General features: G+C 41.3%; 1 protein-coding gene across 2 annotated transcripts in view; it reads left to right on the top strand.

The window, feature by feature from the left end:
• LOC110042303 (cell adhesion molecule DSCAML1-like) overlaps positions 1 to 21,675 on the top strand; it is a 31,129-nt gene extending 9,454 nt beyond the window's left edge. Inside the window, exons 2-20 of one of the 2 annotated variants that reach the window (XM_020747667.2) lie at positions 846 to 1,172; positions 1,703 to 1,996; positions 3,143 to 3,433; positions 3,992 to 4,258; positions 4,993 to 5,286; positions 6,359 to 6,631; positions 7,979 to 8,272; positions 8,755 to 9,063; positions 9,988 to 10,287; positions 11,078 to 11,371; positions 11,995 to 12,065; positions 12,792 to 13,026; positions 13,243 to 13,545; positions 15,563 to 15,871; positions 16,459 to 16,731; positions 16,912 to 17,193; positions 17,911 to 18,102; positions 18,716 to 18,788; positions 19,720 to 21,675. In XM_020747667.2, the coding sequence (XP_020603326.2) occupies positions 846 to 1,172; positions 1,703 to 1,996; positions 3,143 to 3,433; positions 3,992 to 4,258; positions 4,993 to 5,286; positions 6,359 to 6,631; positions 7,979 to 8,272; positions 8,755 to 9,063; positions 9,988 to 10,287; positions 11,078 to 11,371; positions 11,995 to 12,065; positions 12,792 to 13,026; positions 13,243 to 13,545; positions 15,563 to 15,871; positions 16,459 to 16,731; positions 16,912 to 17,193; positions 17,911 to 18,102; positions 18,716 to 18,788; positions 19,720 to 20,878 (5,840 nt within the window). In that variant the 3' untranslated portion in view covers positions 20,879 to 21,675. The remainder of the gene's footprint in view (positions 1 to 845; positions 1,173 to 1,702; positions 1,997 to 3,142; positions 3,434 to 3,991; positions 4,259 to 4,992; positions 5,287 to 6,358; positions 6,632 to 7,978; positions 8,273 to 8,754; positions 9,064 to 9,987; positions 10,288 to 11,077; positions 11,372 to 11,994; positions 12,066 to 12,791; positions 13,027 to 13,242; positions 13,546 to 15,562; positions 15,872 to 16,458; positions 16,732 to 16,911; positions 17,194 to 17,910; positions 18,103 to 18,715; positions 18,789 to 19,719) is intronic. The other variant, XM_020747668.2, reaches the window with a different exon arrangement.
• Positions 21,676 to 21,917: the final 242 nt, after the last annotated feature.

Raw genomic sequence — 21,917 nt, 5'->3', positions numbered from 1 at the left:
AAGTCTGGTCGAGTCGTCTATCAAAGGGTGGTCTCTAATCAGAGGTTCGCCTTTGTTGGAGGTCAGTAGTTGCCTAAACAGAGTGGTCCCTAGTGGAAGGCAGAACTTTGTGGTAGGCCAGTAGTTAACTAAAGAAAGTGGTACCTGGTGGGAGGCGAACCAATGCGAGAGGCCAGCAGCTGCTAATCAAAGGGTGGTCCCATATGGGAGACAAAACTTCGTGTGCCGCCCGTAGTTGCGTATCAGAGGGTGGTAGTCGCCTATCAGAGGGTGGTAGTCGCTTATCAGAGGGTAGTCCTTTATGGGAGGTATAACTTGTAGTTGGGCTCACTAAGAGAAAACTAATTTAATTTCCGACATAAAACCACTAATCGCTGCGATGTAAATACAACGAATATAGAAGAGTATTTTCATGTCTTCTACTCGTTCGTTTTCCTGTTGTAGCTCAGTACTGAACCGATTAGTGTTCTTAATGACGGTTACCGTATACCTTCAAAGGTGCCTCGCGTCCAGGCGATGTAGCGCGTCCAGTTTGAAGTGTAGATAAATAAACCCCACAGCAAATTATAGCTTATGGAGCTGGCTATCAAACTATACCAACAGTTTTGAAATAAATAAAATGAGTTGCAGAATTTCTCACGAACTCTGAATGCGAGCGTCCGAATCACCTTTTAAAGTTACAAGTCAAAGTTTTGTTTTGGTTGAAAGGAAAGTGCCTAGAATACACATTTGTTGGTTATGAGAGGCAAAAGATCATCAGACTTCGATATAATATGAAGCAACTTTTAATTTTAACAGCGTACTCGTTCAAAAATTAAGATAATGTTTTTGTCCTCAATTTCCAGCTGAGATTCCTTTGGATCTGCGTTTCATAGAAGAGCCAGCGGATACCCAGTTTGCGCATAATCGGTCAGCAATATTGAATTGTAGAGTGGAAGACAGACCGAGAGCTAATATCACTTGGAAAATCGCACGCTCTGATCACGTGATAAGCAGCAACATCACCGGCTTACGCTACATCTTTCCCAATGGTTCCTTATACTTCCCAGCCTTCACCGAGGACAGGTTTAATTTTTCTGTGCATAGAGCGGATTATCAGTGCGTTGCAAAGACACCAAATAACAAATTTGGAATCTTTGAAATCATCAGCAAGGTAGCCAAGTTACGTGCAGGTAAACTGGAGGGGGTGGGGTGTGCAGCAAACATGTCTTTGTTTAAGTTGTTTTGCAGGAAACCGCAAACTCATTACGAAAATGTTTATCGACTTCACTCTAACCAAGAAAAACTACATTGCTTGTCTATGAAGTGCACCATTTTTCGCTGGTACGTGTACGACGCAGGCCAGAAATCAAATCACCATCAATCAAAGTCAATCACGATCATTTCGTGAATGGAAATGCAAAGAAGTCGTTTCTTAATTATTAGAACTCAAACTTTGTCAAAAGTTTATTTATTTGGTAAATGTCATTTAATCAACTGCCCGCTATCCTTTTGGCCCACCAACTAATGATGATCACAAGATCTTAATCAACCGCCCCGAGAGAAATCGTGCTCCTTTACAGACTCAGAAAGGTTCGACGCGACCTTTGAGTGGTTGAAATTTGTTTTTGAGACAATTTTGATACTAAACCTGTGACAATTCGTATTTGTTACACTAACTAGTTTTGGCTTACTAATTTGTATCTTACATTTTCTCTGGTAGTTATCATTCAACCATACAAGATTTACGCACAAGACAGTTACGTAATTCGTGGAAACACGGCCGTTATTAAAATCGTGATCCCGGAGCATGTGCGAGACTACGTGCGTGTCGTATCGTGGCATAACGGACTCAATGTGATCACGTTAGGTGGTAAATATACTCTTATGCCATCCGGGGATTTGGTCATTACAAACGTGAACGATGATGCGGCAAAAGCCACGTACTACTGTACAGCGGTCAATATTCTGACAGGAGAGAAGCATTTTAGCAATCCAGCCAAGTTATTTTTGAAAGGTAAGGATGTACTAGTTGAACTAGAGGTGGCACATAATGCAAACAGTGAATTGCAGGTTTTACCCGGCATGAAGCGATTAATCGTATCGCTACTCTCTCCTTAAATAGTGCCTGGAGTTGAGGCGCGGAATTTCAGTTGTTATCAGCATAACCCAGTCCCCTGATTGTTGGCAAACTCGCACTTTGATATAGCCACCCAATATTGATCGATAGAAGTCTTTTCGGATGGCGCCCGCTTTGCTTTGCTCGTTATGGACGAAAAACATAAAACAGAAACGTCAACAAATCAGTTTTACTGTTGTTCCGTGTCAAATACATTTAAGCTAAGATAATTACACTGCTTACTCTCAGTTTCATCAATTTTGGAAGTTGGTTCAGGAACTTCGCCCCTCGTAAGCTACAAGCTGAGAGAAACGTCCAGCTCGTTGTTGAAATTGTAATGTACATAGGCTAGCCCTAATCGTAGTATTGCCACCCTGGATAAGTACGTTCTGATACTTACAATATTTATTTAGACCTCGCGTCTAAATGAATTTCGTCGAGTTGTTGGTTGGTAATTTACTTTAATTACAAGGATAAGCTAGGATCGCAAAAAGGTCTCCACTAACTCAAAACACCCAAAAATGCAATGATATACTTAAATATATGACCAGGCAATCTCATATTGAACTGAAACATGCATGACACATGCTGAAAGCAGGTCAAACTGTTTTGACTATAACTATAATATTACTGATGATTTGTGACCTTTAAGGGAAAGTAATGTAATTACATGAGATTCTCGGGATGTAACATTCACTATTCTCCTCTTGACCAGTCATTAAGTATTAGATACTTATTTGCTATCATTCTTTTAAAAGCATTTTTCTCTTTGTGGCTGTATAAGCAGGAAAAAGTGTGACGATATCCCGCGTAGCAAGTGTTTCCGTGTGGTTGGGGAGCAAAGAAAGCCCGAGGAACGGGATTTTCGGTGTTGTGCCCGCGCAAAAAATGGGGCGAGAGTCATTTCGCGCGGTAATTCTTTGCTCCTGATCATGAACTCCACGTAAACGCTTGCTACGCTGCAGGTTAGGTGAAAAAAAATTACTCCCCAAATTTTCGAGTAAGCAGCAAAGTAGCATTCAACTTCGTTGTCTTCCTTTCCAGAGCAACAACCTTCCCCTCCCAGGATCCTGAATAAAGCATTCAACATCACAGTAACGGAAGGAGACACCAGCAAGCTTCAGTGTATGGCGGAGGGTTACCCTGTACCCACGATGGAAGAGTACACGTGGAAGAAGGATGGAGTCCCAAGACAGATGGGGGAACGTTTTTCAAGGTTTGCGGGTGGCAGTCTACGCATTGACAAGACACAGTTTGAAGACCAGGGCTTGTACGAGTGTACGGTGAAAAATTCGAGGGGCTCCGCAACCCTTCATATGTACCTGACTGTATTGGGTTAGTGTGAAAAATGCTTTTGTCTTTTTGACCTTTTCACTTGTCTCTCCATGAACCAGAGACTAACCATTTTTTATTGACTATGTTTGGGCCTGATTCCGGAAGCACGGTGGCCTCACGGTTAGCGCGCTCGTCTCTGGATCAAGCAGTCTGGGTTCGAGTCCTGGCCGGGGACATTATGTTGTGTTCTTGAGCAATTTACTTTATTCTTGCAGTGCCTCTCTGTATCAGTGAGTACCGGCAAATTTAATGGTGGAAGTAATCCTGCGATGGACTAGCATCCCATCCAGGGGAGAGTAGAAAACAGGAAATCGCCAGCCTGATTGCCCACTTGGCTTGTATGCAAACTTTACCTTTCCCTTTGACCCACATATTGCACTATAGTCATCCTGAGGTAGCAACGTTTCCCCTAGAACATATAGTCCCTGCAAAAGAGGTAATGAAGGGTTAAGACTTAAGGGTTAACTTAGTGCAAAGTTTCTCCCCATACTCTAGGTTTTTTGAAGGGACATTATAGAAGAATGATTCACTGAAGTGTTCTCTGTTTCTTTGTTTAAGTTCCACTGAAATTTGTCGCTCGACCTCGGAGGAAAGTCGCCTCTGTGTCTTCAGGATATATCATGGAGTGTGACGTAACCGGTCAGCCTAAACCCAACATCACGTGGCTTCTGAACGGTAAACAATTCACTGGTACGTCTCGGATCAGCATCAAACCCAACAGACTCGTGTTTTCTGTAATCTTCGGCGGCGATATTGGTGTGTACCAGTGCGTCGCCGACAACGGCCGGGAAGTGGTGCAGAGTAGCGCCGTTCTCATTACAGCAGGTATGTGCGCGCGCATAACGTCATCTTCATTGAGATCCCTTGGGATTGTGGGACGTGCTGTAATCCGCTCTATTGATGCAGTGACGCCATCAGTATCAGTCAACTAACGTTCCAGTAGTAATTCGTCATGAAAACTAAGAAAGTCTCTAAGCGCACTAAGGTAAAAATCAGAAAGGAGGGGTTGTTGTATGCCATGAACAGAACAATAAACGGGAGGGAGAAGATAAACACGAACAAACAGTTGAATGTGCAAATGGAAGGATGCACTTTCGCCCAAATCCCTAAAAAATCAGTAAATCATCAGAAACATTTATTATCTATTTTTCAAAATCGACTAGCTAAAGACGTTTTTTTAGAAGGCTTACTCTTAATTTTCTGTTTCGAATAATGTTAGAAATGTTTTCATTGTTATCCTGTATTTGCGAGAAATGTTTTAAAAAGTGAATTGGGGGAAGGGGGGGGGGGGGGGGGGAAGGCTGGGTCGCAGCCGATGCTGTACAAACGTTATTTGAAGCTTAACTGTCAATTACGGCTGCTTGACAACATGGAGGCATAAGAAGCAACAAGGCGTCGAAGCAGAGTCAATGCTTTAGTGATCGCAACCTTTCAAGGCTGTCACAGCGTCGAAAGCTTGCGATCGCTAAAACATTGACTCTGCTTCAATATCTTGTTTCTTATTATGTCTACTACAGAGTCGGGAAACAATATCTTTACTCGACCTTCTCTTTTATCAGAGCGCAATCCCTCAATTACCTCCAGTGCCCAAAACGTTGTTCTGAAACCCGGCCAAGGCCTGAATGAATGGTGCAGAGCATACAGTCATGCAGAACCAGAGATCACGTGGTACTTAGATGATCAGCAAGTGCATGATGGGTATGGATACAGTATTACGTCATCTCGGCTGAGCGAGGCCAAGCAAAGTACTCTGAAAGCGGATAGCATGGATGTGAGGAAAAGCGGGCAGTACAAGTGCGTGGCCTGCAATATTGGAAATTGCACTTCAGAAGTGATTCATGTCTACATTGAAGGTCAGTACTGGGAACTAACTCTACTCCTGTCTTGCTACTCGCCTGTCTACAAAGTGATATGATTGGGGGCGGGGGAAGGATCTTGGCAGGGAGGAGTCAGTCTCTTGCATTTCACGTTACGTAGTCGTTTACATACCTCTTACTAACCGAGTTCGAGGGCTGTACTGTAAGTTACGGACAGAAAGTTACGGACCGAGTTTTTTCCCCATCGCCACAAATCGAAGGGAAAAATGAGGATCCGTAACTTACAGTACAGCCCTCTCTACTGTGTGTCCGCCAAGTTCAGGAACGATTTCTATTCACACGGAACGGCTTCAAATTTCTGACGCATGTCGAAAGCAAAACGAGTCAATTTGAAATCGTTGTTAAATGACCCTTAAGTCGTTAGCAGGTTTCAATGCACAATTTTAGAAGTAAAAGAAAGTTTTAAACTTTTACTTGCTATAAAAGTTAAGAACACTTGGCGATAAATCGCGAAACATTTTGGCAACAAAAACAGCTTTAAGTTTTAGCGGGCCGTACAGTAGAATACGACCCGCTAAATTGACCAATCACAGCGCGCGTACTAACTGAGAGATATAATAAGTGACCTTAGTAGATGGCTTCTTCAAAAGTTAAAGTTACTTCCAGAAATGTAAAAACGGACGAAGTCAAAGTCATATCATACCAAATTATCACCAGGTAGCCTTAAGGAAAAGTCACCAAATTTGGAGCGAATTAGAAGTTACAAGCGTTCAAAGTTGCCTAGGGCCTCAAGAGCTCCACCACCCTACCACGCACGGTCTTAATAGAGTTCAACGGGTAGCTGTTACTTTGTCTTTTCAATTGAAACTAGACATGTGACATGTCAAAAATACCAGGTTCTAAGAAAGCTTAGCATTTCTATAAATTTGTCAACTTTTTCCTTTTTTATGAAAGTTCTTAGTACTAACGTTTTGAGAATGATTAAATCTTCTGATAACTCAAATAAAAGGTGAAAAAAAAAAACGTTTGAATATAAATTACAGTTTGATTGAATGTTGTAGCTAAGGCTGCCTTTTTCCAGTGACACAATTCTGTTTCAATCACTCAGGTACGACGAATATAACATCAATACCACGTGACTTTAATGCGACTCGAGGCCAATCCGTTCAGCTGCCTTGTGTAGCAAAAGGTTATCCAGTTCCAACCGTCACGTGGTCTAAAGATGGAGCCAGCATCCCTTTTAACCAGCGTCAGTCAGTGTCAAGTGACAACACGCTTCATATCTCCAAGGTACAAAAAGGAGACGCTGGCCGGTACAAGTGTACAGCGGTGAACAGTGATAACAAGAGAGATGAAGGATACGTGGTTGTTTCAGTTTTCGGTAGGTGACTAGGAAGATGTTTCAGCTGCATGTAGGGTTATGTTCCGCCATTTATATAGGAAGTTTAAGAATCCAGGACGCGACACCGAGGACAACGTCGATTAAAAAATGATTTTATAGTTTAGCTACCAATCTCGCGATACACTTAAGTCATTTTCGTTTGTCTCTCAGTGTCAAAATTATCACGAAACTGAATCTGGGACAGGGCGAAACATTAGCCGCCGTGGTTCACGTTCTCCAGACAACGCAGAATCTGGTCAGTTCACGTTACTGTTTTGCAGAGAACGGCAAAGAAATTTACCAAGAATTGTAACGCACGTGCACAGCCATTGTTCTGATCATTAAAACATGCCCAAAATAGATCAGAAAACATACACACTAGTCATTTCTAATTTCTAATGGTGATAAACAATTATTACCTCAAAAGTGGTTGCTTAATTTCACTACTTTAAAAGAACTGCCTCCTCTAATGAGGAAAAAAGCCATAAAAAATTTCTCTTTTGTAGCAGATGGAAGTCTGAAAGGTTACTGACTTGTAAACTGTTTATAGCAGGACAATATTCTTTCGTGCTTCTTTCTGAAAATAGTCGCTCCATCTAACAAGAAGAAAGGTCTTTACGATTCAAGTGGCCTTGAAGTGAAGTGAAGTGAAAGACTTTATTTAATGAGGGTGACCCGTGACAGTAACTTAAGTTACTGATAAACTTGGGGCCCTCAGCTTAAAATAATTAGAATGCTAAAAATATATTATTTACAATAAAATGCTAAAATACGATATTATTTACAATAAAATACTTAATTAAGTTACTATTAAAAATGGTTACAAATAATAAACTGGACTTACAATTTCAAACATACTACGAATAATAAGAGTTAAAAAATTCCATTAATTTTCTGAGAGTTAAGAATAGTATTACATAATTTAGCCTTAAACGATTTAACGGACTTCTCTGTTTTTAAAGACCGGGGTAAACTGTTCCAATCTTTAATAGTTCTGACGGCGAAAGTGCGTCCTCCCTCAGAGGCGTTTCTGTGAGAGGGGCATAATAAATTTAAATTACAATTTCTAGTACTTCTCGAATGGACGTCAGAGTTTTTCCTTAAAGATGTGTTCATGGCCTTTATGGTCCTTTATGATTCTCTCTTTCGCTTGGCCCTGACAGATCTGGGTTCCTGACTAGAATTGCTTCGTTCTATGTTACATGAAACGAATAGGTCGAATAGCGTTACTCCAAATTTCCACATGGGACACTAGCATACCTAATTCTCAGTTCTATTATATTAGGTTTACACCCCTCTTAAAGCTGCATACTGAGCTCAATAAACATTTCTTTTGTTGTTTCTCAGAACTTCCCAGTCCAACATTATCCCATCCACAAGTGTGGCACGAAGGGGATGGTGGCTCTTTCATTTGCTCTTCCTTCACTGGTGACTTGTGGGCTGGTTCACTGATGTTCAGATGGCAGAAGGACGGACGTGATATTTTCTCTATCCCAGGCGTAATTGTTATCCATAATCCAACAGCTAAAATGAGCATTCTTGAACTTAAGCGGCTGTCTGCGGGGGACTCGGGCGAGTATACATGCATTGCGAGCAACAGAGCTGGAAAGACGAGTGTGTCCGCAGACATAGTTGTTTATGGTTTGTGTCCAGTTAAGAACTTAATAAGAAAATTTATCATAGAATGTAAATCCTCCTCTGGCTTCTGGTTAGAACAGCTCCTGTCGAATATTTTTTCATGGGATTTTAAGTTTCCTTAGCGGGGTTACAATTTTCTTTTTGTTTTTGAACAAATCTGGACTGAAGACTTGCCAAAACACTGCATTAAAAAATGTAAACATTATAGTGTTTGGATGTTTTGACATTTTCAGCATTATCTCCAAGGCAAAAAGCGATTGTATCGAGGTACCAAATGAACATATTGAATAACGAAAAATTTGGTTTTTACTTTAAGAACATTTATCTCCTCAAATGGTTCCTTTACTACATTCTTTTAAGTCTATTTACTTCGTGACAGTTACAATCTTTCACACGTTACTGGTAAAGAAAAAACATTCAAGAACCTTCTTTTTTTTTATGAGGTAGTTAACGTCATGAAAATATTTGTCTTTGCTTGCCATTAGTGCCTCCAAAATTCATCTCTGACTCTGGCGATCAACAACAACCTAGCACTCAACCGGTTCTTAAAACCTTTACAACCTACTTGACATGCCTGACATCCGGGACACCACCTCCACGTATCGACTGGTTCAAGTCAATTGGCGGGAAATTTGATCCAGTGTTGATGGACAAGCCTCGCTTTCAGAAAACGCTGAATGGGACCTTGGTGATAAGTAACGTGAGTGAAGATGATGCTGGAGAGTATTTGTGTAGAGCTTCTAATGCAGTCAGTGACAATGAGATCAATCGTCGAGTGCGACTTATAGTTCACGGTATGAAACGCTTAGAATGGTAACAGCTCTGTTAAAACTTCCCTCCCCTGTCTTTCAAGACCCCCGCCATTCTTTAATAATATTCACCCTCCTACAACTTCAATTATTTGATAAACTCTCATCCTTGAATTAATGCTTCCTATTCACTTACCAAGCCCCTCATCTCAAGATTAAAAGCTAAGCTGTCATATGAAGCGGGAAATAATTGTTCAAGTTATCCGCTTACCAAGTTTATTTTTGCTGTTACACTTTTTTTTTATGGACATCTGTAATTGAAGAAAGATAAACGTAAAATATTTCCCCACATCTATTTTTATTCATGGTAACTGACTGTACCAGGTCCATACTGGATAGTGGAAAAAATGCGAAATAGTCATACACATCCAAACAAAACGAAGGCAATAAAGGTCTTTTAGTGTCTTCTTTCTCTTTTCGATCACACGAATATCTTATTCGTTCCTCAAAATCTCTGATCTATAAAAGAGTAAAATTTGTGGCCTCAAACAGAGCCAGTTATAAAACTCGGGCGTGTGTCTTTTAGGTTTTGCAAACATGTTTGCTGGAGGCGACCTTTCCATAGCTAGGTGTATGTACAATTATAAATAAACTTGTAATTTCCTCTAATACCGATTAAACACCCCAGTGTGGTTTTTGTTTTTGACAGTTCTACAGTTTATCGGAGGCAAGTGCTTATTAAGCAAAGGTTTCTATTCGTTATTTTCGACAACCATTTATCTTGCTGTCATTTAACCTCGGATCTTGACGGGACTATTTACAACTCATGTTGAAGAGCCGGCGTTTAATCAGGAGCTCATTTTACCTCTAAGACATGTAAACGCAAGATACAGATCACTACAGGAAATTATTAGTTTTATTTCGAAGCATTGCGCACCTTTTTTAATTTGTTGTGTTTATCTTGTCCAGCAGTGCCAGCCAACATCGTGACTGCGCCTGCAAACACACCGGCCAGGGTATCCGATGACGTCACGATCACGTGCATGGCCGTGGGAAATTTGCCAATCGACGTAACTTGGTTTAATGGAAGCAGACAAATGTCAGACAGCTCTCGAATCAGCATAACAGATAATATAGAGACTAAACATTTCAGGGTTAACAGTACACTGGTTGTCAAAACCCTGGTTCTACAGGACACCAGACAGTACTCATGCAGGGTCACAAACCGGTTTGGAAGTGACACAAAGACATTTCAAATCATAGCTCAACGTAAGAAATTACCTGATATCTTTTTGTTACTTTCACCCACTAAATAGTTATCTTCTGAGTTGAACTTAGCCAGAAGGGATAATTTCATACACGGCACAAGTCTATGTTGGGTAAAATAGATCAATGCCGATGATTTTCCAGTTTTGCTGACTTTGCCACTTCTCATTTTACTTCATGTCGACAACTGGATTAGAAATTACCGACAATAAGTTGAACGGCACTCCCAAATACCAAAACGCCGCTAGTGAGGCGAGGACAACATTTTCTTTGCAACTGGTCGCGCAACAGTGTTGTACTGTAAACTGACCGTACATTACATTTATTATGCTCATGCAAGTTTTAATAGCTTTCGAACGCCGGCGTAATTCCGGAGAGAAGTGACAACCGGAAATATAATACGTCTGCGCTGGCGGCTACCTCAAGTTGCGGCAGAATGCATGTTGTACGAAGTTGAAACCATGTCCATCTACTTCGTGGGTCAGGTTGCTGCACACTTTAACACGATCAGTAATACGCGCAATAACGTCCTTAACTTGCAATTCAGCTTCCTTCCGACTGGGGACAAATTGCTAGAAAACTGATGTTGCTCATATTAGACCATATTATGGGTTTTTACTGGATTTTTTTTCCTTAGAAAGCTGTTGGATCATTAGAATAAAATGACAGTTGATAAGCTCTACCACTAACTGATTAGGACCTTGCTCAGTATCTCCACCTTAGAATAATTTCATAATATTTAAGTTTGTTGTTTAATTTGCCGATTTATTTAATATTTTATCAACTACCACAGAAAAGCCATCCCCTCCTTCGAAACCGGATGTGAAGGAAGTGACCGCGCGGTCTATTTATCTTACCTGGGCACCAGGATTCGACGGTAACGCGGCAATCACTGAATACATTGTAGAGTTCAAACCAAGTACGAGCAGCTGGCAAGAGAGTGAGAAAAGAGTAGTCAAACTATCCACTGGTCTGCTTGTTGACGGGCTCAGACCAGCGTCTAACTATGACTTGCGCGTTTACGCGGAAAACAGGCGAGGCAAAAGCGAGGCCAGTCGTTCGACATCACATGTGACCTTGGAGGCTGGTAAGCGGCATTCTGAAATTGTTGTTCTTGATCTGATTTTTGTACTTATCTTAGCTTCCCGATTCTGGCTTACAGCCAATGTCAAAGCACCAGCACTCCGTGGCGGGATGGGCAACCTTTGCCATGTAGAAGTAGATATATGCAATTGTTTTTGGAGCGAACAAGACTATTTGAAATCACTTCAGTCCCTTCAGCTTAGATCTATTGTTAACCAACATTGGGGCAGTGATAAACCTGAGTTGCATAGCAACAATTCGTCCTCTTTTTCCATGCTTGATGAACCAAAATAATAGTTATTTAACAGGTCACTTTACATTTGTGTGCTCAGTTACTTGGCCTTTGAATGTAAGCGAAGCTGGAGGTGAGCAGCTTTGATGCAAACTAGTTAGCATTAGAACACTGTATCGTAAAACAAGGTCACTTCCAGCCTTGCTGCCATTCAAAGGCGAGGTCATTAAGAAGATCACTGTAAAATGACCTGTTGACTAAATCTTGAATAACGGTATATTTGGAAAGACTTTTTTCCACTGTTCCTATTACCATATGCCGAGTTTAAAAATGACATGCGTTTTGTTCTGTTACGGGATTTTACTTGTAACATTAACAAGAAAACATATTTACAGCACCATCACAGTCACCTGAACTGGTGAACGTCACTGCAATCTCGTCCAAGAAGATTTACGTGCAATGGAAGGTAAGAAGTCTTTTATTCGAGATTTTCACCCGCATGAAATTTGCAGTGCTAGATTCAAGAAATCAGTGGCATTTCTTTTTCAGCCCCGAATTCATTTGTGCCCAAAGAGTCTAGCTAGCAGTATAAATTCTAGAATATCTTGGTATATATCGGACGCTTAAAAAGGAAGAGAGCAGAAAAAGGAAGAGGGGAGGAGAAAATGGTAAACATCTTTATCAAAACTGAAAGCTACGGTTGACCAGAATTTATTAACGCCATTTTAATCTCGAGGGCTTCAAGTTTGTTAATTACGCGTATCGCTGGAGATTTTGCGAAAATCAAACGCCATGCAAACATTTGTGCTTGGAAAAAGAAACGTTAAAAATTATCCGAGTTTTTCATCGCTCTCATGAAAAGTTCGGTTGCGGGTTACAAGTTTTAGTGACTTCAAACCTCGCGCCAACAACGGCGCCAGGATAATGTTATTTGTGTGTGTGTGTGTGTGTGTGTGTGTGTGTGTGTGTGTGTGTGATTGTTTGGGGATAGAAGCACCATTTCTGTTAATAAGATGAACAAATGTTCGTTTAGGTTTCAAGGTTTTGACATGTCTGTAGTTTCTATTCAACTTTTTCCGCGGACACGAACAATCTTAGAGCAGCCTCTGATCAATGGAAAAGGATACCTGTTCTTATGCCTTTCTAAAAGTTCAATACGGTTATAATTAAATCTCTCATTTATTTTGTATAGCCTCCTCCCGTATCAAGCAGAAATGGCGTGATTCGAGGATACTTTGTGCTTTACGAACAAAGGAACAAGATCTACAGAGGAAAAAACTTAACAGTGAGAGGAGGCGATAAAAGGAGTTATGTCATCGGTAACCTTGATCCTTACAAAGCATACACCATAGAAATTCAGGCGTTTACACGGGCTGGGGTAAGCCCAAAAGGAAAGGCACAAGAGGAAGTGGTCACACATGAAGACGGTAGGTTCACTGTTTTAGGAAATCATTCACACTGTGATGCATTAACAGATTAGTTGTTTAATCTTGATAATGATCGTATCAATCAAAGCCAATTGAGATCTTGAGGGAATTAGCTTCTCATGCTACAGAAACCGGCTTGATTCGAGTACTGTATGCACTAAGTAACGCGAGGAAATCTTTCATTCAACATTTTTGACTTTTTTTTTCTATCCCTAGTTCCCAGTCAGCCTCCCCACTCGGTCAAAATAACAGTGCTTAGCTCGCAAAGCATGGAGGTTACGTGGAGTAAGCCGCCGTCGAACGCAATCAACGGTAAACTTCTGGGCTATAGAGTGTATTACTTCAGCACAAAGAACCCGGATCAAGTCTTCAATCGGACTGTCACGAAACCGGATGAGAGGAATGTAACTCTGACAGGGCTTCGTAAGTTTACATCATACAGAGTCAGAGTCGTAGCGTTTACTCGTGTAGGAGAAGGAGTTGCGAGTTTTCCAATAGGAGGAACAACGCTCGAAGACAGTAAGTGTGAATGTATTGTGGGCTTTTAATTAACAGGTTCTATTTAACAATTAGATTATAAGCACGAGATTTCTATCGTGTGATAGTTGATGAAGGTGTAACCTGAGTCAACCGATCACGCATTGAAATCGGGAGCGAATGATCTAATTGGTTTAGTTTAAAACTACTCACGGTCAATCAAACGTTATCGAAATCCTCTTCACAGACACTTCGGTAAAAGCTAGGAAGCTCCGCCCCCCCTTTGTTAACAACCGGGCGCTGCTACGCTACTCACTATCTACTTAGCAATTAGATTATGAGGTCGAGATTTCTATCACGCGTAGAAATTCAGAGCAAATAATCTAATTGTTTTAGTATAAATCTACTAATCGTTCAAAACTTTATCTAAATCCTCTTCACAGCCACATCGAAAACGCCAAGAATCGGCCGTCATTTTTCTAACAAGCACACGCTGCTACGCTACTCACTATCTGTCACAGAATAGATAGTGAGTAGTGTAGCCAATCAGAGAACGGCATTCGTGATAGAACGCTAGTAGATTTATACTAAAGTACAATAGATAGTGAGTAGCATAGATAATAAGAGAACAGCATTAAGAGTGAAGAATGATCATCGCAGTTAATTTTCCAATTTAAGCAATTGGAAAGAAGAAGCCTGAAAAAATCAGGGCTTCAACGGGATTCGAACCCGTGACCTCCGCGATACCGATGCGATGCTCTACCAACTGAGCTATGAAGCCACACATTGGGAGCGAGGTCAATTAATTGAGTTCATATCAATTAATTGAGTTCATTCTTCTTTCCAATTGCTTAAATTGGAAAATTAACTGCGATGATCATTCTTCACTCTCATCTACAACCGCAGTTCATATATGAATTATTTCATATAAACTTCACATCATTTCACTCCTCACGGGAAGATATGAACTCAATTAATTGACCTCGCTCCCAATGTGTGGCTTCATAGCTCAGTTGGTAGAGCATCGCACCGGTATCGCGGAGGTCACGGGTTCGAATCCCGTTGAAGCCCTGATTTTTTCAGGCTTCTTCTTTCCAATTGCTTAAATTGGAAAATTAACTGCGATGATCATTCTTCACTCTCATCTACAACTGCAGTTCATATATGAATTATTTCATATAAACTTCACATCAGAACAGCATTACACTAAGATTCTTTAGACGTACCATCGCGCGTGCGACAACGTAAGGCGGTTTTCAAATGAATGGCCTTCCAAACCAATCAGAGCTCGAAGGCTTCAAAGCCAACCTGAGGCGTATTTGCTCATCTCTGCTCATTCTAGTTTTCTGATAAAACATCAAAACTTAATGTTCCTATCTTTCATCTCGCCCAAAGGCGACACTTGCGTGATAAGTCAGATATATGTACGCATTGCGGCTCTATGTTTTTTCCCATTTTGGTTCTAGCAACACATGTTACGTTACTAAGTTTGACAATACTGGATAAAGAGCAGTTGACAGAAAGTAATAGGGAAATTCTTGTTTACAATATTTGCCTCATTAGCATAAGTAATTCAGTTTCTGATGGAGCTACAAATAAAACAGTTCTGAATATTGAAAGGTCATAGTACGGTTATCTCTGCCAATGAATATGAGCCTGATGTATTGAATACTTTTTGTGCAACGCGGATTTAAAAACTCAAAATTTTACAAAGAATGTACGAGCTCATTAGCGCTTTTGCCACCCAGAAATTTTGCAGTTTTTGAAAGACAATATCTCCTTGAATATTACACCCAAAGAGCTAAAAATTTCACCATGTACTAAGTTTCACCAGCCCTTTAGCTGCCTGAAGTCAATTCATATCTAACATGTTTCCTTCTGTACGCAAAGCCGTATGCAAATGAGCAAAATTGTAAACAATGACGTCAGCATGAATACCCTATAGGAAAGACATTATGCGTCTACACAATGTACATTCTCTATAAATATTTTTCGATTAAATCGAGGTTTTTTATTTTTTTTTTAGAACATTACGTCATTGACATTTTTTCTGTTTCAGTTCCCGGACCACCTAGTAGAGTCCAGGCCATCCCGGTCTCCAAACAAACAATTCGTGCGCTCTGGGATCCCCCCATAGAACCCAATGGCATCATAAGAACATATCTACTCTACTACAGTAAGACGGTCAACGACCCGCTTCTTACAAACTCCAACAAAGTTACAGAGCTTAAAATAAGCGGAAATATCACATCAAAATATCTACCCTGGCTGGAGTCTGATACGGAGTATTTCTTTTGGGTTAAAGCAAGTACCTCGGTTGGAGTCGGAAACGCGTCAACTGTTGTAAGACAAACGACAAAAGATAAAAGTAAGTGCATAAGTGTGTAAGCCTTTGGGGAGTACAGGTAGTTCTTTAAGTTTAAAGATTTTCATTTTCGCGTCCGTTAGAAGTCTGTACGTAACCTTTCGGCTGTGTCCCTTTGCTCTTTTAACGTCAAGAATCATTTCATTACTAATTAGCAACCTTGGAAATACTTACGATCACTAGTTTTATGCGCTTGAGAGGTGATAAGGTAGGCCGATTAGTCTCATGCACCTCGCACTGCTCGCGTCATTCAAAAAATCAGTTACAATTTTCAGCATACACCAACGATGGGTGCCTCCTATTAGACCTAAAATACGGAGTGAAATTCTGCAAACTTCCAGTGGCGAATGGAACAACGTAAACGTTTTCCGGAATTTCCAGAATGGGGGACATTGTCGCTCCAGTTTTCCAAAATTTTCGACGATCCTCCCCACCCCTTTAACATTTAGGTTCCCCTCCGTGTTCAGAAAAGCCTTTGCTTTTTAGCTTTGAAGAAGTAACATACGTAAGGGCCTTTAGACTCCAATATGATAAGAAAACATCCTTCTCTCCGATATTCTTATCCTAAAATAAAATCGTTCTGTTTTCAGTCCCAGCAAACATCTTTCACGACATTTTGCCGGTCACCTTAGCTACACGCTCAACATCCGCCATTTTGGACTGTGAAGCCTATGGTTACCCTAAGCCCTCAGTCATGTGGTACAGCAGTGGTCGTGAGCTGAGCGACCGCACGAAGTACCTACAGCTCACTAACGGTTCCCTGGAGATCATGGACGTCCGAGAGGAGGACGCTGGGGAATACGAGTGTACGGCAAGTAATGAGCTAGGAAGAAAAACCGTGAAAAGGAAGCTTCAAATAAGAAGTGAGTAATTTAGCAATTAACAAGCGGCAAATGGGGCCTCATTATATATCATAATGTCATGACCAAGTCACATGATGTAGCCCTATATCTCAAGTCCTTCTCGAGCTTACAAAGTTTACCTGTGTATGAATTACCAAAAACAGAGCTTTAAACGTGTTTTTCTGTTTGTTCCTCATCCAGCCCCGCCATTACCCCCGACAGTAATCAAATTCGACGTCCTCACTGACCCTCCCGCTCTCAATATCACCTGGCGCGCGTGGGATGACGGGAATAGTCCCGTCACCATGTTCATTCTTGAGTACAAAGTCAATGACAGGGACTGGAAAGTTCAGTACATCAGTAACATCAACTATTACGTGTTACACGAAATTGACTTCAACAAAGTGTACTACTTCAGAATCTCCGCACTGAATGCCGTCGGGAAGGGAAAGCCCAGTAAAGTTCTCAAGGTTACATTTAAAGGTAGGTAAAGACTGTAGCGCTGTAGTAATTTGTGAGTAATTTGCAGTGTTTGATCGGGCCTGTGAGGTGATAGGTTAAGTCTCGCGAGGGGTCTGGTAGTGGGCTGTTATGGTTTGGCCCGCCTAGACTAGCACTAGCTATTCGCGGGCCAGTCCAAGACAGCTCTAAAGTGTAAATTAAGAAATAAAAAATGATTGATGGATGGATTGATTGATTGATTGATTGATTGATTGGAGCCCATTCAAGGGGAGTAACAATACGGTCATGGAGGGGAGGGGAGGGACCGTGACAGTGGGTAAGAAGTATGCGGAAGCAAGAAAAGAAGTAAGAGGTTCCTGGCACTGCGAAAATGGTTCTTCCGTTCTAAAGAAATTGCAGAAAAATTGCGAGGTATCCCAATATGTTAAGCCGGAAAAAAAGCAAAAAAAAAAGAGAGAGAGAGAGAGAGAGAGAGATTGGGGAACCATTAACACAGGCGCAGAAACCGTGATTAAATATTCTGGGAAGTGGGAAATTCAGAACCTTTGTTTTTTCTCCTCCTTTTCTTCCCCCCTTGTCGTTTCACGTCACAGATACCATTGTCAGGCAACCATAGGCCACAAGGCTCTAGAAAACTCAATTAACGGACTGTCCAGGGATGTGAAATAAAAGAATGCAAAGATTTCAGTTCTTTTTCTCTTTAAATCAAGTCCTAATTGTTTGTTGATTTTCTATCAGATGGGAATCCCATTGTCACAGAGGAGGAAGTGGTAGAGATTGATCCAACAGCAGGCAGGAGGGGGCAATTTTATCGCAATCCTACCTTCCTCGGCGTGTTAATCGGTGTTGGTGCGTTGATTGTTGTTGTTATCGTGTGTTTATTGCTGGTGGCCTTCAGAGGAGGACACATAAGCCTCGACAAACTTCACGGTAAGTGTTGTTGATCAACATTCAATTTCTCTTGACTGATTGTCAAGCATTAGCTACGGCACGAGGTAAGAATGTCTTTCAGTCTTTGATTATTTCTTTCAAAGCGAGTTCGTAGACCAAGCACGAAAGGTTTATCTTAGGTTTTTGACATGAAGCTTTCTTTTGTAAACTTTTGTTACAAGTCAGAGGTATCCTTAGTCGCACATTAAATACTTATTAACCGAGAGTAAAGTCTTTACGGGAAAATCTCAGACCTAGACCTTGCCGTATTGACCGAGCGATAGCGAAATCAATACAGCAACTAAGACCGAGGTTTGAGATTTTCCCGTATAAACCGAACGTTCGAGGTTAATAAGTCGTTTATTATATGGCTTTTTGCTTTGCTTTTATAGGGTCGTAATCGGCCCATGGGCATTACGGGAGAATAACGTCCTAGAATTAGCCAATAAGAGAGGCTTATATTGGCTACAAACACAAGCCGTACAATAAAATATTGACAGAAATGCATGAATTGTTCTTGCAATACGGGAGTGGAATGTCATTGACTTCATACAGAACTGTTTTGATAAAATTATTTAACATTTTGCGTTTTCCTTTGTATTGTTTTGCTCAGACTGGAGGAAATACTGGAAGGGGAGGGTGTTCCGAGAGCAACTACAGATACAACAAGGAGATTACGATCAGAGGTAAATTCTGTTATTGTTGGCCATACATTTGTTTTAATGCTAGCTTCAATGGAGAATTTAGAAGTATATCAAGACATCCACGGTGGTCTGAGATGCTTGTTAGTAAAAGTCTATTTTGGAAATTGTACAATCTCTAAAAACTTATGGCTAACATCAATTGGCACACCAAATATTTTAGTCTTCCATTAAAAATCTTTGTTTTTCTGCTCATGTCATACAGTCAACACCCAATGATTTCCGTCGGGGTTCAGGCTGATCACGTTCTTAATTACCTGGTGCTTAGTGAGAAATCAGCCTAAAGATGTGTTCAAAATGTTCTTAAAATTTGCTCCAGAAATACTATACATTATACATTAACATACAATGCTTTATTACTCACTCTAAGCTATAGTTCTACAGTCCCATCCTTCCTGTCAGGTACTGTATGGGTCTTAGAGTTTGTATAGTCCAGTACACCATAGTGTGGGAGGAGCGGTGGCCTCGTGGTTTGTGCGCTCGTCTCCGGAGCGAGCGGTCCGGGTTCCAGCCGGGGGACATTGTGTTGTGTTCTTGGGCAAGACACTTTACTCTCACAGTGCCTCTCTCCGCTCAGGTGTATAAATGGGTACCGGCGAATTTAATGCTGGGGGTAACCCAGCGATGGACTAGCGTCCCATCCAGGGGGGAGTAGAAATACTCCTAGTCGCTTCATGCTACAGAAACCGGGATAAGCTCCAGCCTTATGGGGCACTTGGCTCGTTCGCAGACTTTACCTTACCTAGTACACCATAGTACTTCAATATGAGTGCTTTCTTATTCTTGCTGAATTGGTTCTTGTATGTACGGTGCTTTATTGGCCAACTTCCAGCCTAATGTCCTTAATTACTTGTTCTTATAGATGGGTGTTTACTCTATGATGCACAGCTGTGACAACTATGTAATTATTTTCCAGGCGAAGCAATCCTGACCAATCGGAGGGCAGCCCCTCAACCAATGGTAATCTCGCTGATTCATCGTCGTCCCTTGAACCAATCCGCTCGACACACGGTTCTGAAATCAGCCTGCCCAGAAGTATGCTGCGCAATCATTTCGCGCAGGAGACGATAATGGAAGAGGAATACCCACCTCCACCCCCTCCGTACCACTCAGGGGCCCCCGGCCAGCCCCCGCCTCACGAGGGAAGCTTCAGTGACACCTCTTCAGAAGGAAACTTTGTTCAGCCTGTCTACCACCGGCCCACTCTTCACGATACTGATTCAGCAGCGCGTGCGCGGCGTTTCATGGAAGGAGACGATCATGGTACTTACCCCAGTTCGTACGCCGCGCAGAGATCACTGAACGGCACTCCGGGTATCGGGATTTTGGGATTCCGCGGGCATGCTGACGGCGGCTCTGAGCTTGATACAGCTAGTATATCACGTGCAATGGAATCTAACATTGACTTGCGTCACTCGGCCGCTGCCAGTAGGTTGAGCCGCACCAGCAAAAGTCGCGGCCAGAGCCAGGAACTTGTTCATTCGGTGTATTCCCAAAGTCCAGCGTCCGGGATATCAAGGGCACGTGACTCGGGCCTGGGACCTTCACGGAATGATCTTCGTCGAACAAGCCTCAATTCCAAGCGAAGTTCCAGCCAAGTGACGCCTGTGATAAGAGCAGTGCAAACCCCACAGCGCAGAGAGTCTGAGTCTTCAAAAGAATGCAGCCCTTATCACACAGGCTATGGCAGGACCCGAGCATCACGTGATCCACGTGCGTACGACTCGGCATCGTCAGAGTACAGCTCGTCACGTGACGAACTCATATCAGCGCTTGAGTTCGGAAAACGTCATAATCTTGATAAATATTATGGGATACCAACACTGGAAACTACGTCAGTTTCGTCCAACACAACGAACAGTAGCGATCAAGACGGAATATGCAAGTTTTCGGCCAGTCCCAGGCCTTTAGGGGACGGTTGTTTTGCGCCCACACCAGTCCATGCTCCACCATTTAACCCGAGGTCAAGATCAAGGGGGAATGAGAACTACATTTACGTTCTCGACCCACGCCGGCGCGGGGGAGATCGAGGCGTGGTCCCTGTCACATCGAAGCCTAGTGGTTCGATAGTTTGACAAAGAAATAAATGGTTAACAGTAAATATGCCATTAGCGTCAAATTTATATCAATAGTGGAGCTCACGAGCTGGAAGTTCCAATTTTAACATCCAAAATAGAGACGATTTGCAGTTTTTCGCGCAGTGAAACATTTCATAGAAATAAATAAAAAATGTCTTTGCTTAAAAAGCTTGAAGCTCTTGACCGCTAGTTCAGTTTAGTTTGTGACAACGCACAGAAAATAATGAAAAATTAATATATTTATAATTATGTCCTTGATGCATGCTCTTGTTACAAAAACAAAACAAAAGTAAGTTAAAATTCGACGAGTTAAAAAATGCATTTAAACGATTGTAATAAATTAAGTTTGACTATTCATGATAAAGCAGGACTACAGAAATATTATAAATTTTGATCGTCGGTTCCTTTTTTGTCCTTAATAATTTATTATTTTACAAGATGCGGTATGTCAAGAGAGAATTTAAACATCTGAAATCAAGGGGCAGAAATAAACTTAAAAGAAATAATATGTGTCAAATAAATTAAAAATAAATTTAAAAAGAGATTACAGAGATAACAGAACATAGAACTAATATAATTCATATAAAGAACGTCCATTTGTCATGTAAATATATTTGAGGTTAGAATTTTCCAAACGAGAACAAGGTAAAGTGCATTTTAAGGACTTTTGAAATGAAATAAATATTGAGCATGTTTTTACCTCTCTGCTATGTACATACCGCCATTGGATTAGGGAAACGCGATGTTCATTATTATTGTGGAAAACAAATTAAAATATACCAAGAACTATCGAACATGTTGTGACTCAGTTAACCTCGTGAAAGGGAACTTCTTAGGCCCCTTCGGAGAAATTTGAAAACGCATCAAATGTTTTCCGCCCCTACTACGCCGGAGAAATTCGAAAACGCAACAAATTTTGTCTGTCCACACTACGGCGGAGAAATTTGAAAACACAACAATCACCGGTCATTTTGGATTTGTTTGAGGGAAACTTGGTCAGGAAAATCACATGATTCTCGCGATGTCATCGTTTTTG

Source organism: Orbicella faveolata, unplaced genomic scaffold (genome assembly GCF_042242905.1).
Source record: "Orbicella faveolata isolate gen_17 unplaced genomic scaffold, um_ofav_v1 contig_25, whole genome shotgun sequence".
NCBI lineage: Eukaryota > Metazoa > Cnidaria > Anthozoa > Scleractinia > Merulinidae > Orbicella > Orbicella faveolata.
Note: the sequence above shows the minus strand (reverse complement) of the source record. Positions and strands in the feature narration are given on the sequence as shown.